This window comes from Solea solea, chromosome 11, assembly GCF_958295425.1.
Source record: "Solea solea chromosome 11, fSolSol10.1, whole genome shotgun sequence".
Taxonomy (NCBI): Eukaryota; Metazoa; Chordata; class Actinopteri; order Pleuronectiformes; family Soleidae; genus Solea; species Solea solea.
In genome coordinates, this window is record NC_081144.1 from 8,200,736 (window position 1) to 8,216,047 (window position 15,312).

Below are 15,312 nucleotides of genomic sequence, written 5' to 3' on the forward strand. Positions count from 1 at the left end.
GTCAGTAACCATTTTCCAGTCTCAATCACTAGATTTAGATCTTCAATGGAACATTTTTCTAATTATCTTCTCATAGTGTATAGAGAAAAAAAGACCATAAAACATGGTACAATATCGATGATACAGAAAGAGTGGCCACGTCAGTATCTGGTTAAATGAAATTAAAATAATGTGTTGAATGTTGAAGGAGTAAGTTTAAAATTAGATTTCAGGTTGTACAAGCATCATTTGTCTCGGTGGTTGACTCAGTGATGCTGCGTGACATTTATCACTTGTGACTGCTTCAGGACCCAGCATTGTGTTCTCTGTGGGAACGTATAGGTGGATGTCAATTACCACGTAAAGAAAACACTGTTTCCTTTAATTTGCCAACCTTAATGAACTATCAGTTAGGTTAAGACTCTAGGAGTATGATGCTGAAAAACCCAATATATGAACAAAAGTGGGAAAAAGTTAAGTTGACTATTGTGCTACTTTTATCCGACTATGTTAAATGATATTCTCTGGGATAAATGCTCCTGCTTATTTCACTTTTATTCTCTGTGCATTATATTTATGTTATGCTACCGTCGTTTATCTTTATCTTCTTATATGTCTGAAATATGTGCCAGATTGTTGATTTTTACATGTTCTGCTGCGACTCAAAGCTTTGGATTCAACTGGTTTTAAACAGATCCATAAAGATTGAAGAGAACATGTTTAACAAAAGAGAATAAAAGGAAGAGCAGTCACTGTTTAAGTCTTCTCTCCACAGTAGCTGATTATATAATTTAATGAGCCTGCAGCATAGGCCCATAGACGGTGCACGCTCCATCTACAGTGGCTCACTCGCCACATTCTCCACGACATGAACGTGCATGAACATCCAACAGTTCCAGCCTTGTCTCTAAATTCAGCACACCGCATTGACTGGCGCAACAATGAAAAACAATAAACATCAACATCAACCCAAGCGGCTTCACCGAGAGCCACACATCCCGCAGTTCCCCTCCCACATTGTTTGTGTCCTTTGTTTGTGCTGCTGCGTTATAAAGCCCAAAGAACCACCGCTGCATCCTCGTGTGCTTGAGCTGCCTTGGTTTTTCAAATGCCAATTGATTGCAGCCAGTGAAGTAAGTTAAAATTGTCTCTAATCATTCTCCTCCACAAAGGCTATTCTCTCCCAAAAGAAAGGGAGGATGAGAGTTAGTTTGACGTGTTCCTTTTTGGATTGATGTTGCAAATTTGCAAAAGAGGTACATCGGGTTTGGAGGTTTAGTTGACAATTGCTCATCTATTCCTTTTTCCTTTCCTCTTGAGTTTCCAAAAGGATTAGACAAAAATAATTACAATCCATTTAACCATCTTTTCCATTTGTTTTTCCCCCTGCAGTGGCCACACCCCTCTGATGGTCACAGGAACCAATCTGGATGTGGTCCAGGAGCCCAGGATCCGAGTCAAATATGCCGGCCGAGAGTCCGTCAACGTAAGAAGCGTAATGTTGTCTTTACAGTAGAAGCAGTGTTGTACGTGCACCAGGGCTGTCACTTTTTCCCGAAATCCAGTTGCAACTAATATTGCATGTCATGCTTTTCCCTCAGAGATATTCAAAAGTGTCCTCCACCTGCACGGCACACAGATGTGACATTATCAGTCTCACTGTCGGTGACAGTTGAGCGAACAGTTGAATGAGTCCACAGATTTTTATGTGATGTTGCTTTAAAGGTAGGGTTGGAGATCCAGGACAAATAGGCTACATTTTGAGGCCTGTCAGTTCCACGTTAATTTTTGTGACTATGCATTAATTCATTGGTTACAATCAGGGAGTGAAGAGGAATACAGTAAAATTGCTCCAGTAAAATGATCTCTTTCCTTAACTTTGAATGGATATTCAAATTTCGGATAATTGTGCGCCAGAAAATGTCCCTTGTACACACTGTATGATCCCCTGAACTCACTAAATATATGGCTAAAGACGGAAGCTAAGTAATGTTCAGCTGTGTGTTTTCTTAAGGGCTACCTCCCCTAACAGCCCGCCCCCTCCAGCTCTGCATGACTCAGCATGAACCCAGTCGTCTTAAACGCTCCAAGTAGCATCTGAATAATGCAGCCGGTGATGAGCGTGGTCTGCATGTAGTATGTAAATGAAGAGTTTACTCTCAAGTAAAGTGGTCAGGCACCACCTGCTGAGCATCTAGACACATCTAGAACAACAATATGACAGAAAATAGGGTTTTAAACATATGTAGGTGTGAAGGAGCTTACTGGAGGACAATGGAGTGTGAGGAAGGGCTTTTGACAAATGTCAGGGGTGTTCATGATCGGGGGCAAGGAGGCAAATAATGGCTTTCAGTGGAAGATTTACTGCATTCAAAAGTCTTGGGTCAGCATAAAGAGTTCTTGTATAATCAGAGCACTGGCTGGGGAAATCGTTACAAATTGGTTTTGAGCCCATGTCCTGGGGATCCTTGTTTAATTAAGACGATTGGATTTCCTCTCACTGATCTGGGGAAAGGTGGGGAAGGCAGATGAATAACTAAAGAGGAATGGTGTTAAAAAATACATTACTTTCTGCTGAGAATATCATATTGTGATAAAAAACTATGTATTGTATTGTTATGCATTAGAGGGCCATTAAGTAAAAGAATAGAAATTCAATATAAACAATATAGAAATAAAAAAACAAATTAGATTTTCTTGGCTCCAACCCAGGACTTTGTATGGGGGTAATAACTATACATATGTATACCCTCTGTATATAGTATATGCACTCACCATTAATGTGCATTTTTGTTTTTTTATTATGCAAGTGGGTTTAACTATATACACTATAGCCAATTAAATTCCCCATCTCATTCATAGAATCTCAAAAAATGTTCTTCCTTTCCTTCTGAAATAAAACTCCCCACTTTAGGAATCTGTGTCTGACCTGTTTAGGGAACGTCCCTTTACTAAAAAATATATAACTTGTTTGTGGGCTTCTTTCATGCTACACTGTTCCCTACATTGGGACACGGTTTCCCCAAAGGACCTTTGTGAGTTATGAAAGTCTGGTAAAGTAATAATCTCTGCAGAGGAGAAAGAGAATACTTCATGAGTGAGAGATTGCTGGAGACCGGGTGAAATGCCATTTGACTCGTGTGTGGGAGCTGTGCTGTCTAATTTGTCAGCATTCGCAGCTTCTAGACAGAGACTTGTTCATCTCTACTGAGCCGTAATTTCTTCTAACTCGCCAAAGACGCTCGTGTCACTGTCTTGATTGCTCTCGCCAGCCACGGAGAATGAATTTCAGTTAAATGCTAAAGTTACAATTACCCATCCTTCATTTATTTTACCGTTTTTCCCTCTTTGTCACTGGAGGAAGGCGAGCAGCAGAGCAACCTATAGCAATAAGAGCTGTTGTCTGTCAGCCAACCTTCAAATGATCACCTGTCTCAAACCGAATTGCTTCTCTTCTTTCCTTCCCTTGTGTCACCGGCACTGATTCACAAAGAAACCCGGGACAGGGGAAAAGAGACAATTTTCTTTGTGATTTGCTCTGTATCTGTCATCACGTTGAAATTGAAACATTTATCATAATCTTTAGAGCTAAAAGGGATATTTTAGCGCTCCATAACATTCCCTGTCCCTGACAGATTTCATTTAGTGCATTTACTGCACGTAGGTCTGGAGTGTCAGGCTTGGCACTTCAGGCACATTCACAGCTGTGCTGCTTATCGTACAAGGTGTTCCGCAGCAGTGTGCCAGCCTCCGATCAATTCAAGGACAATTCCGGCTGATTGTCTGAGCATAAGAGGACACTGCTGATCAAGGCAATGAGCGATGATAATGGACAATCAATCGGGCCCGTCTGATTCTGGTCAAAATGACTGGATTGGACATCAGTGCAAGAACAATATAAAATCCAAAAACCGGTAAATATCACATAAATGCTTCTCTAAGACCGCAAAGAGAGAAATGTGCCACTGTGATGTACTTTAAAATGCAAAACAGATGAGTTTCATTTTGTAAAAAAGACTGCAGTGGGCTGATATCAGTATTGGTAGATACTCATATTTTCGATATCTGATCTCAGACGTTAAAAAAGTACTAATGAGCCGTCACTACTCATTGAAGGACCACAAAAACAAAAACAAAATAAATACAACTGACAAAAAGTCACAAAGTCACTTCCTTTAAAGAAAACAAAAATCAAAAAGATCAAAAAACCTAATGAATTAAAAAAAAAAACTTCAACGTCAAATTTAATGATGAATGAGAATGTGAATTAAACAAACACAGCAGCATCATAATGATTTTAACTTTATTCTTCATTTGACCAGGTGGGGGGAAAAAAGTTGAAACCGCCCTTTAATTGTGTGTATACTGTATTTATCTGACCGACAATTACATCTTATCTCAGTAGTATCAGCATCATTAGTATGAATCATCATGGCATCTTGAGAGTCCACAGTACAGATGGCAGAAGAAAATTTCCCCTTTGACATCTCCGTTATGTAATCATGGTTTTGACTTTAAAACAAGCAGAACAAGCAGTGCTCAGGGAGCGTGTTCCAAATGAGTCACAACAGGAAAAAAAAACATTAAAATTCTGACTTTGCGTGTATGGATGGATAAGAAATAACGATGAATGACAGGCAGGCGGGCGGGAAAATAGACAAAGTGTAGGAGAAGCAAGGACAGTAGCCAACGCCAGTGAATGTTAGACCTCTGTGACTCTGTGACCTCCTCCCATTTCTCCCACACACATCTCCACTGACGGGTGCATCCTCTCCTTTATTCCTCTCCGACATTCTCCCTCACACACTCTACCCTGGCCAGAGACCTTTGGATGGTTGAGTGGGCTGTAGCAGCACAGTAGATCATGGTAATGTATTCAGCCAGTGGGGTTTGAGTGCTACTGCCTTAAAACACCCTGGTTCTGTACAAACACGAGAGAAAGAAGACAGATGAGGCCACGATTCCAATTATTTTCTCTCTCTGTTGACTTCAGTTCACTTTATCAATGCTGAACAATGTGCGGCTTCTTTTCTCCACATGCCCTGAAGAAATGGATGCACTACACAGTAAATGACTTCCTTTAACAGCGCATTACCGTGTATATATAATGTCGGTTACTGTGTCCTACTGTACTTTCTCTGTAGCTTATTGTACCATTTAATAGTGAATTACTGTTGATTTGTATTTCCTGTATAAATACTGCCACTTCACAATAGTAGAGGGGTTTCATCTACAGTAATTTCACAATAAAACGCACACTAAAACATGTCATTATATTGTGAATTGTCACAGTTAAAACCTGCAAAATGAAAATGATTTCATTCATTGAGGTGTTTACAGATTCCCTGGAAATCATTTACAGTATAGCTGTCTAATGTACTAGAAAAAGACAAAAATACACAATATTGTTTGGAGTCTCTGTGTTTATTGTGGCATTCTGCATAAACGAATGGAGTTGCATTAAACTGGCCTATAGAATAACCAAGAATATTTTATATCCATTTACCATTTGTTGCTCCACTCACAGAGGAACCCAAATACCCCCATTTTCTTTTGTAAATCCAACAGCGTCTCACATACCCATCACTTTTTGCGTCATCTGTGCTGACAGGATTCAACGAAAGAGAGGACTTATATAAGAAAGAGAGAGAGAGAGAAAGTAAGGACAGCGAAGGAGGAAAAAAAACACCCCACAGTATCCATTTTAGGCAGAGCAGATGGTCCGAACTGTACTTGACTTGCAAATGCTGTTTGCTGTTTCTTCGTGACAGTCATGAAGCTGCAGGAGCATCTGGACCTGTCTTTACACTGTGTCATCATGCCAACAGGAAAGAGAGCAGCCATTTTAAAGCTTTACTTGGGAACTCAGTATTATAGCACAGTATATATATTCATGAGTCTTTTCTTTATTCCCAATGGAAAAACAAATGAGGTGTGGTGTGAAATTATAAAAAAATAAAAAATAAAATTATTATATATATATATATATGTATACAAAACATTACGTGTGTTTTTTTTAGATTTGATTTGTCACTTTTTGTCAGTTTTTTCAGAAACTCACTTTTCAGAGGTTTAACCCTTAGAACACAGAGCAGTTTGGCTGCTTTTTTTCCATGACTATGTTCAAACGTATAAGAAATACAATATAGTGCCTTCTATCCTTTTTTTCAGCACCTAGACAATCTGCTGAAACCTTTTTTTTCCATTTTCACTAACTATATAAACACGCCTGAGTAAAAAAAGTACTCAAAATGTTTAAAATCGGATTTTTGGAAAACACGTCACAGCTCGGCTTTCACTTGGCTCGTTTTTAAGGAACAAAAAGAAAAGAGAAACAGTCTCTTCTGTGACTTCTGCACAATTATTGCTACTTTACATCACTACTATATGAATCATAACTTATGCCTGAATATGTGACCTATAAACCCCCCCCCCCCCCCCCACCAGAATGTCCATATAGGGAGTTGTCCATTTACCATGGATGCACCTGCGGCACAGATCCGTGCCGCGTGAGCACTAAGGGTTAATGTGATTTCACACAAACTACACTTGGTAAAAGTGTGTCAGGAGCCCGACATAGTTATGTTATTTTTGTAAAGGGCTTATCGTGTCACTCGTGTTAAAAGGCAAAGCTGCTGCTGAGCATTCGGGCCTCGTCGTAAAGCTGCAGCCTGGTGTACAGTACAGTGGTATTTCTGTGTTGTGCTGTGACAGATGCCTATAAATCTGGATCTTTGGCTGTCTTCCAGTCTACTGATAGTCACATATACACAGCAGAAGTGATTTGTTGATGAATCGCTCCGTCGGAACTACTGGGAAATGACTCACCATCTCTTTTGACTGAAATACTGTTGTGGAGTCATTTTTCAAGCACAAATATAAGAAGGTTCATGTCTCCAGATTCTCAACTGCCTCTCTGTTTTATATCGTTGTAAAAAAAGATCATTGGGGAAAATTGAAGAATCAATTAACTTTGTATTAATATAATTGGATAATAATCTGGAACCAGAAAATCACGTGCACAATTGATATGGTTGTTCTTTCATCAGAATATACCTTCACATGTAGATTTTATTTATTTTAGTATTAGGAGGCGACCCACCGCCTTGCACCACACTTGGTGTAGCCTGTGCAGCATAAGGTGACATCGATCTCTCTTGGCTTTCTCTGCAGCAGCAGCAGCAGCAGCAGACAACAGGTAGGAGGTGTGGTTGTGTAGCGATCAGCAGCTTTGATGATATTTACCTCTAATTAAGTTTCTTCCCCAAGGAGCGTGAGAGAGAGCGAGAGAGAAGCCGAGAGGGAGTGAAAGGAGATAAAAACCTCTCTGAGCAGAGTATCTGTGCAGCAATCAATCCTTACTCCCCTTCTTTCCAGAGCTGAGCTGGGGAGGATGGATGGAAGACAGGTCTCTCATCTGGGCAAACTGGAGAGAAGTAATAAAAGAACCGTAGCTCAATCTCCACCTGCGGAAACAGAGGAGCAATGCCTCCATTCTCCGAGTCCTCTAGTGTTTTTCAGTGAAGCAGTAAAAGCAAATTCTTTTTGATTTTACGGAGGCTTCCTCTCGAATAAAAATGGCAATAATAATAATAATAATGACGGACAATGAATCCTTTTCTCTGAAATGAGTGAAGAGTTGATCATGTGGTTCTAGGCTGTTGAGCTCCCGTCATTGGCTCATTTTAAAATCACAAACAAAGGGGTTTAACTGCAGATCAGCCGGAAACTTTGTGTCTTATTTTACAGCCAGAGAGAAAGAAAACCAATTTGTAGCATTGCTTAGCTGTCTGAGTTTATCTTGGATAACTGAGTCGTAATCCTTGTTTCACTTCAGGATGCAGAGACCATCATAGACAGCTTGTGTGGGGACCACGTTTACCACTTTTAGGGGATAATCTCACACATTTCTCTCTCTTTCTTTAGGTGTGTAAAGTGTTAAACACCACGAGCATGAGCTGCTTCGCCCCCTCCCTGATGGCAGAGTATAACCCAGGCTTGGACACAGTGAAACACGCAGACGAGTTCGGGTTCATCTTCAACAACGTCCAGGCACTGCTGGTCTACAACAACACCAACCTCCTCTACTACCCCAACCCTTACTTTGAGCCTCTCAGCAACTCTGGAGTCCTGGAGCAAAAACCAGGTTCACCCATCATTCTCAAGGTATATGGATTGATGATATTGATGATATTGGTTTAACCCTCACAAAAGACTTATCACAATGTCCTAGCGCAAGACGCTGACTCATGGCTCAGAGATGCCATGTATATATAAAGTCAGTGATCAGAGATTTTGAGTTGATTGTGTTCAATCCCCACATTTTAGAATTTATATTTCTCCACCATGTACTGTTGCTTAATGGTATAATGACTGCTGCAAGCCATTCAGTCAGTCAGTGTCACTCTTAAAAAACAGCTGAATCTATTGCTAGATGCTTATATAACTTAAACGTTTTCATACAGAAGGATGAAATGAACAAAGGCAGCTGTAGCTCTGCCGAGGGAGTGTGAGGAATAATTCTGGCTGGTTCTCTGCGTCACTGAATCACTCTGCCTGCGCCATGTTAATGCTGCAGCCACGCGAGTGAAATGGAGCAGAGGAGATCATTAGACAGTGAAAATGTGTTATGTATTTGACAGTTTGTTGGGCAGGGGGAATGATTTGTTCCTCTTACCCAGCCATGGCAGCAGAAATACTTTGCATAAAGCATATTTGTCCACTCCCATGCTGGTAGGACTATTAAAAACTTGAAATGTATCCATTTAAATTACATTTAGAACAGATAAAATAAATATTTTAACCTATTCATTTGTTTATTAGCTGCTGTTCCTATTTCCTGCCTCTTTAGAAATACAGTATATCGCCTTGTTTGATCTCAGTATAAAATCAAACCTATAGGATCTAATTTATATGGTATGGTATGACTTTATGTCAACTAGGATTGGCACCAGCGCCCCCACAACCCTCATGTGGAGGATGAAGTGGTAGAAGATGAATGACTGTGTGATATATTTGCTTTGTGGCTTTGTTAATAACAATGATGTGAGTGTGAGTGTTTCACACCCCTCTGTCCATCTCCACATGCCCATAGGGCAGAAACCTGGTTCCCCCAGCATCAGGAGGGGTAAAGCTTAACTACACGGTACTGATTGGAGAGACCCCCTGTTCCGTCACTGTGTCTGAGAGCCAGCTGCTGTGTGAGCCACCCAACCTCACCGGACAATACAAAGTCATGGTCAGTATATGTTCATTATTGTCCATCTTTTATAAATGTCTCCCCACGTCCCTGTTTCATTCTCTCCATTTATTTCTGATTTATTCCCCGGTAACAGTTGACCCCTGAACTCCATTAGTCACGCCTTCACTGTTGCTCATTCAGCCAAAGGAAGGGGGTCAAAAGGGGGAACGGCATGAGCGTGCCACAGCTAACAAACTGTTCTGCCACAATCTACTTCACTACTTTATTTACTGGCCTGCTCTTGTATTTAGTGCAAGCCACAGATTCATTTTCCTCTCCACCTCAGAGCGTAGGTGGCCACATGTGTTTGCACTCAGAATCAATTTCAGCCGACAAGACTTTTGCGTTGCTGTATATCCGTTGTCATGTAATGGATGTCGCAACCTCTATTATATTTACTTGAAATCGGACTCTAAAATGTGTAGTGTATGATTTCCTTAGCAACGCTGGATAATGTAAACAACATATATATTATAATTGTGTGTTTGCGTATTTCCACAGGTTCAAGTGGGTGGCCTCCATGTGTCTCCCGGCACGGTCAACATTATGTCCGACAGCCTTCTGACCCTTCCCGCCATCGTCAGCATCGCCGCAGGTGGCGGCCTCCTCCTCATCATTGTCATCCTGGTTCTCATCGCCTACAAGCGGAAGTCACGTGAGAACGATCTCACCCTCAAACGCCTGCAGATGCAGATGGACAACCTGGAGTCGCGCGTCGCCCTCGAGTGCAAAGAAGGTTAGTGTCGGAACAGTAAAGTCAGTATAGAGCTGCAGATCAAACTACTGTTTTCAGATTGTAGCGTGAGGATGATTACAGGTCTGTTTTTGCTTAGAATATACATTTACAACCAGTAATTTCAGACACTGATGCAGCTAAACGGTGCTGGGGAATGCATTTCACTCATGCAGGCTGCAATCATACAAAAAGGGAAAAATGTGTTTTTGTGCATATTGTACAGTAAATTATTGGTTGCCTGTGTGTGTTTAATAATTCATAGAAAATTCCTCCAAATCTGGGGCAGTGAGTCAACTCGCTTGTATGCCACAACACACAGATTTAGTCCATTAGCCCAGTATGTGACCCGTCTGGTCGCGTAGTGAATCCTCACGGTTGTTGCTGCTTTCTAGTTTGCATGCTCCACACAAACTTGCAGAAAAGCTGAAGGATGAATACAGAGTTTCTCATTAGAGTAAACCACATTAGTACATTTTATTCACGTCTTAACTGGTGTGGTCCTTCCATGCGTGTGTTGTCATGAGCTGCGTTATGTGCCACTGTCACTGTGTGTGTTTTTGTGTGTTTACATGACTGAGAAAAAGTATAATTATTGTGTTTTTAAAATATATACAGTATATAAACATGAACAGCAAGTGTGACTGAAATTATAATGCAGTTGGAAGTCAAATTACAACTGCTCCACAGTAACCGCTACCAGGTTTTGACTCAGAAATCAACTAGAAACTGCCTAACATACTAACAATCAGCAACAGGGGGGGGCATATCGCCACCTAGGGTAGCAGAGCAGACATGAGACAGTAGCTAAGGTTGCAGCTAGCCTTAACTGGAGATATACTGTGTTTTAGCCCTGTAGAAATGGTCAGCAAATGTTATCAGGCCATTACACACCAAGTTCCCAACGACACTACAGCAGAATCTGACACAACTACTCTGAAGCACACTCCTCCTCCCTCGTGGCTCAGGCTTAACAGAGAGCACTGTAGTCGATTTGACCTTTGGACCTCTGCCCAGTGGGAGGACCACTGGTAACCTCTGGCTGACCTCAACTTACTCCTTCACACAGCAGTTCTCTGAGACTGCGACATTTAATATGTGTATTACTACTTTCAAATAAAAACAGATGATTAGCCCTTCATGTCGTAATGGGGGATCATTATTGCTGATCATTGAGGCAGCAAATGTGAGGTTTATTTTTGACAGTAGTCAGTGTACAGATTCATTGAAGCCAATTAGCCAAGTATACCAATCGGCTCCAGTACTGCATTTTGCGACCTATTGGCATCGGCAAGCCCTGGTTCTCCTCTCCGCATGGAGGCCCCACAGCCATGGTTGCTTGTGGCTAGTAGCAAGCCTAGCACAAGTATTTCACAGTGTCTTTAGGTTAGACGTGCGTTCACTGAACCTCGTAAGTGTCATTTCTTCTGTAAACACTCATGCAGTCCACCAGCCAAAAAGACAGGTGCTGCTGATGCATTCAAGGAACCTTGAAAATTGAATCATTTCTGCAGTCCACCAAACAAACACCTTCCGCTGCCACTTGTTGGTAATAGATGCCCTTCTAATTAACTGTGGAATCACTTTAAAAAATGAACCAGTGCTATCATTTATAAGACAGTGCTTAGGTTTTTTTTTTTTGGTTTTTTTATAGTGTCATGATTTATTTTTTTGTCTTTCCGGTGGCTATCCTATTTCTGTCGGCCTTTAATAATCCCTTATTGGTCAGCCTCTAGTTCAGGGGATTTTGTCAGCCATAGAGGCTTATTACTTATCCCAGCTACCCCGGAGTGGCTCATCTGGCATTACCATACAGGGAAAACAACTTATTGCAGATAACTTCCAGAGTGGTCAAGTGACAGACAGGCAGACCGAGCAGGAAAACATGTGGAGGGGAATGAGTCATACACAGGCAGCCTCTGGAGAGGAGGAGATTCATTTTTTAACCATTAGCAGTGACCAGGAGTGTACCGGCCTGCAGGGTGGATTTAGATGCTACCTGTGTCCTTCCTTATGAGCACATGTGTACGTATACACCTTGTGTGCCTGTGTAATCCCAATAATCCCAGTGGTCACAGTGGGGCCAGTAGGTGAGGGCTGAGGACTGTTTGGAGATGGTGAAGCTTTTGGGCGGGTGTTAGGGGACTGCTGCTGCTCCTGTGATAGGCTGCAGATGGGGAGCCTCCCCAAGGGCGGCGAAGCAAAGCAACTGATGTGTGAGCCTGAGCAGGACTCAGTCAGGATGGAGCCAATTAACTAGCGTTCATCTGCAGCCTCACACTGAGATGACACACACACTTTGGGGCAGGAGTAGCAACTCATTTACTGGCTGGAAGATAAAATAATGAGTGACAAGAGGTGTTTGTGTGCGTGTGGGTGTGTGTGTGCTGTCTCTGACATAAAGACTTATCTTGAGCTTTAGCTGCCAGCTTCATCATAATGGTAGTGAAGACCATGAAGATAAGAAGGATTCACATGTTTGGTTCTTGGGGGATTAAAGAACAGCCTTATACAGATTTACTGAATGTGCTACTCAGTGTAACCTCAATCTGGTTTCTGTCTTTGTTTTTCTTCCATCCCAGCCTTTGCTGAGCTACAGACAGACATCAACGAGCTGACCAGTGACCTGGACAGAGCTGGTATCCCCTATCTGGACTACCGGACTTATGCAATGAGAGTCCTCTTCCCCGGCATAGAGGATCATCCTGTCCTCAGAGAACTGGAGGTAAATTCCGAGGCTAAGAAAGACAGACATTGAAAAAGACAATTAAAATAGAAATGACACATGTAAGGAAGTTAACGCAATAAGAACGGGTAAAAAGTAAAAGAAGTAAAAAACAACAAAACAAAGAGAGATGGGGCAAGTAGTAGAGTATGTTTGCCCTTAACACTTTGCCTCAGGCAACCTCCATAAGCAGCAGAGTGCTTGAGGGGCAAATGATACCAGTGTGCCACTTATCCTTCCTACCCTCTGGCCTCACACACATGCACACATATGGTTGGTCATGCCAGGCAGTATGCTCTCATGCACACATTTACACCTCACTTGTACACTCCCTTGTGAAAAACAGGGTTCCCGTACTGGGTTTTTCATCCACCAGTGGCTGCAGTATGACGAGTAATGAATACAATTATTTTCCAGTCCTCAGTCAGGACTGCAGGGAGGAAAAAAAACTGTCTGCTTAACACATTTCACTCATCTTTACGGGAGCAGAGTGGAGCTGGAAAATGAGGTTATTTTATGTGGAATGCACAGAGTGGTGTCCACTATCACGGATAAAGCGATTCATCATGATAGAGGTTTGCCTTTCTATTTTAAGACCGACTGTGAGGGAGGATGGAATTGCTTTATTGGGCAGAAAGATTGTGGCTCATATCAGATCACAGTAGTTGTGACTTTGATTCATTGCGTGCTTGCTGTTCGCTCATGTTTCTAGCGCATTTTATTTATTCATTCATTTATTTATTTATCCATGTATACATACATACATACATACATACAGCCTTTATTTATACTTGAGAAATGACTGTACCAAGGTGTGACCATTGCTTACAATACCAAGTAAAAACAAAGAGAGACAAAAGTAAAAGCTATCACAACATAGATACATTGTTTACACTGTTGTCTGTATGCATCATTTGGTAAGTGTGGATGAATAAGGCGTCTCTAATCAAACTGTATATAATCTAAAGGCAACGTCTCCCCCACTTCTACGCCAGAGTCCAGTCAGTTATTGAAGGTTTGCATTTGTTAGTTACACACTTATTGTATTTAATGTAAATGAGTCCAAAGAAATTGACACTTAATATAAAGTTAGGTCAAGCTAAGTCAGATTTATCTAAGGACTCAAAATGTCCCTGACCTTTACATCCTCTAGAGTCAAAAACCAGGATTAGTCATTCAAACCTTTGAAAACTTTTGTGTTTATATGAACATAAAAAAAACAGATTTGTAACTTAGGGATCGTCTTACACTGAGAAGTAGTTCGACATTCGACTTGGATGTTAAATGGCGGCTAACTCAGAGCACTGTGCTTTTTAGAAGACCTGGGTCAATAATTGATTAAGATCTTCTCAATTACTCACCATGAGTGGGAACGTCTGTCTCCCTGAAGTGAAACATGAGCGAGGGTTTTCGTCCATTCGGGGAAAAAAAAAAATGTTTGTTTTGTGTGAGACAAGGTCAGGGTGGAAGCTGAAGACAAGTACAGCACTCCTAGTTTAGCTCATCGCTATTCAAATTATTACTGCATTTTTTTTATTTTTTATTAAGATTAGTGCTGGAAGCTTCTCATTCCAAACATGCATTTTTCTCCAGGTGTCAGGTAATGGCCAGCAGAACGTGGAGAAGGCCTTGAAGCTGTTTGGCCAGCTCATCAACAACAAAGTCTTCCTGCTCACCTTCATCCGCACACTGGAAATGCAGCGCTCTTTCTCCATGAGGGACCGCGGCAACGTGGCCTCACTTATCATGACGGCGCTGCAGGGACGACTGGAGTACGCCACCGATGTCCTCAAGCACCTGCTGTCAGACCTCATTGACCGCAACCTGGAGAGCAAAAACCACCCCAAGTTACTGCTGCGCAGGTAAAACAGCACGCTGCATGACGACAAAACGTGCTGATGATGATGTCCCGTAGCAATGCCACGACTCTGAATATCACCGCTACGTTTCAATGGTTCCATCCAACACTGTGATTCAGATTCTTTTAACAGCTTTGACCAAATTCAACAGAAAAAATCTCGTTTAACAAACGAGTTAATGATTTAATACATTAGGCTTTGAGCGCAAATGAATGTTCCTATTTTCACTTTTAAATTGTTTCTAAAAAATAAAAGAGAGAGAAAAAGATGTTACAAAGTTTAATCATAAGCAATAACAGGATACTGTATATCCTGTTAATATGTGATCTGTGACCGGAGGATATTTATCGAGACACAGAAAACTCAGCCCTCATTTAAAAACATGTAAATAAGCACGCGGCTGTAGGAGGATTTTGATTCATAGAGACAGATGGATGAGGAGTGTTTTTTTTCCTTTTTTTCTTCTTGTGGGTGGATGCATTCTGATTTCCCTGTGTGTTCCTCTGCACACTTCAGGCTTGTAGTGAGTGCTACAGTAACATGGACAGTAAATGCTGTGCACTCAATTCATGTCAGGGTAAAAAAAAAATCCTCTCCGTAATTCCACATTCTCTCTCGCACTGTGTCTTTCCCTCGTGCTCTCTCTCATTGCCAATGTCAGTCTCACTTATCCTCCGGGCTCAGGCACCTTATAAAACATGCAGAAGTGGTTCAACTTAACTCCCCCCCCCCCTCCCTCCAGTGTACATTGTTTTCCAGGGAAATCGGGATAATG

The 15,312-nt window shown here is 41.5% G+C and overlaps 1 protein-coding gene across 3 annotated transcripts in view; it reads left to right on the forward strand.

Moving 5' to 3' along the window:
• plxna2 (plexin A2) overlaps positions 1 to 15,312 on the forward strand; it is a 163,658-nt gene that overhangs the window by 125,271 nt on the left and 23,075 nt on the right. For all 3 annotated transcript variants that reach the window (XM_058642577.1, XM_058642576.1, XM_058642578.1), the window contains exons 17-22: positions 1,372 to 1,465; positions 7,906 to 8,145; positions 9,074 to 9,217; positions 9,722 to 9,956; positions 12,536 to 12,678; positions 14,272 to 14,540. In XM_058642577.1, the coding sequence (XP_058498560.1) occupies positions 1,372 to 1,465; positions 7,906 to 8,145; positions 9,074 to 9,217; positions 9,722 to 9,956; positions 12,536 to 12,678; positions 14,272 to 14,540 (1,125 nt within the window). The remainder of the gene's footprint in view (positions 1 to 1,371; positions 1,466 to 7,905; positions 8,146 to 9,073; positions 9,218 to 9,721; positions 9,957 to 12,535; positions 12,679 to 14,271; positions 14,541 to 15,312) is intronic.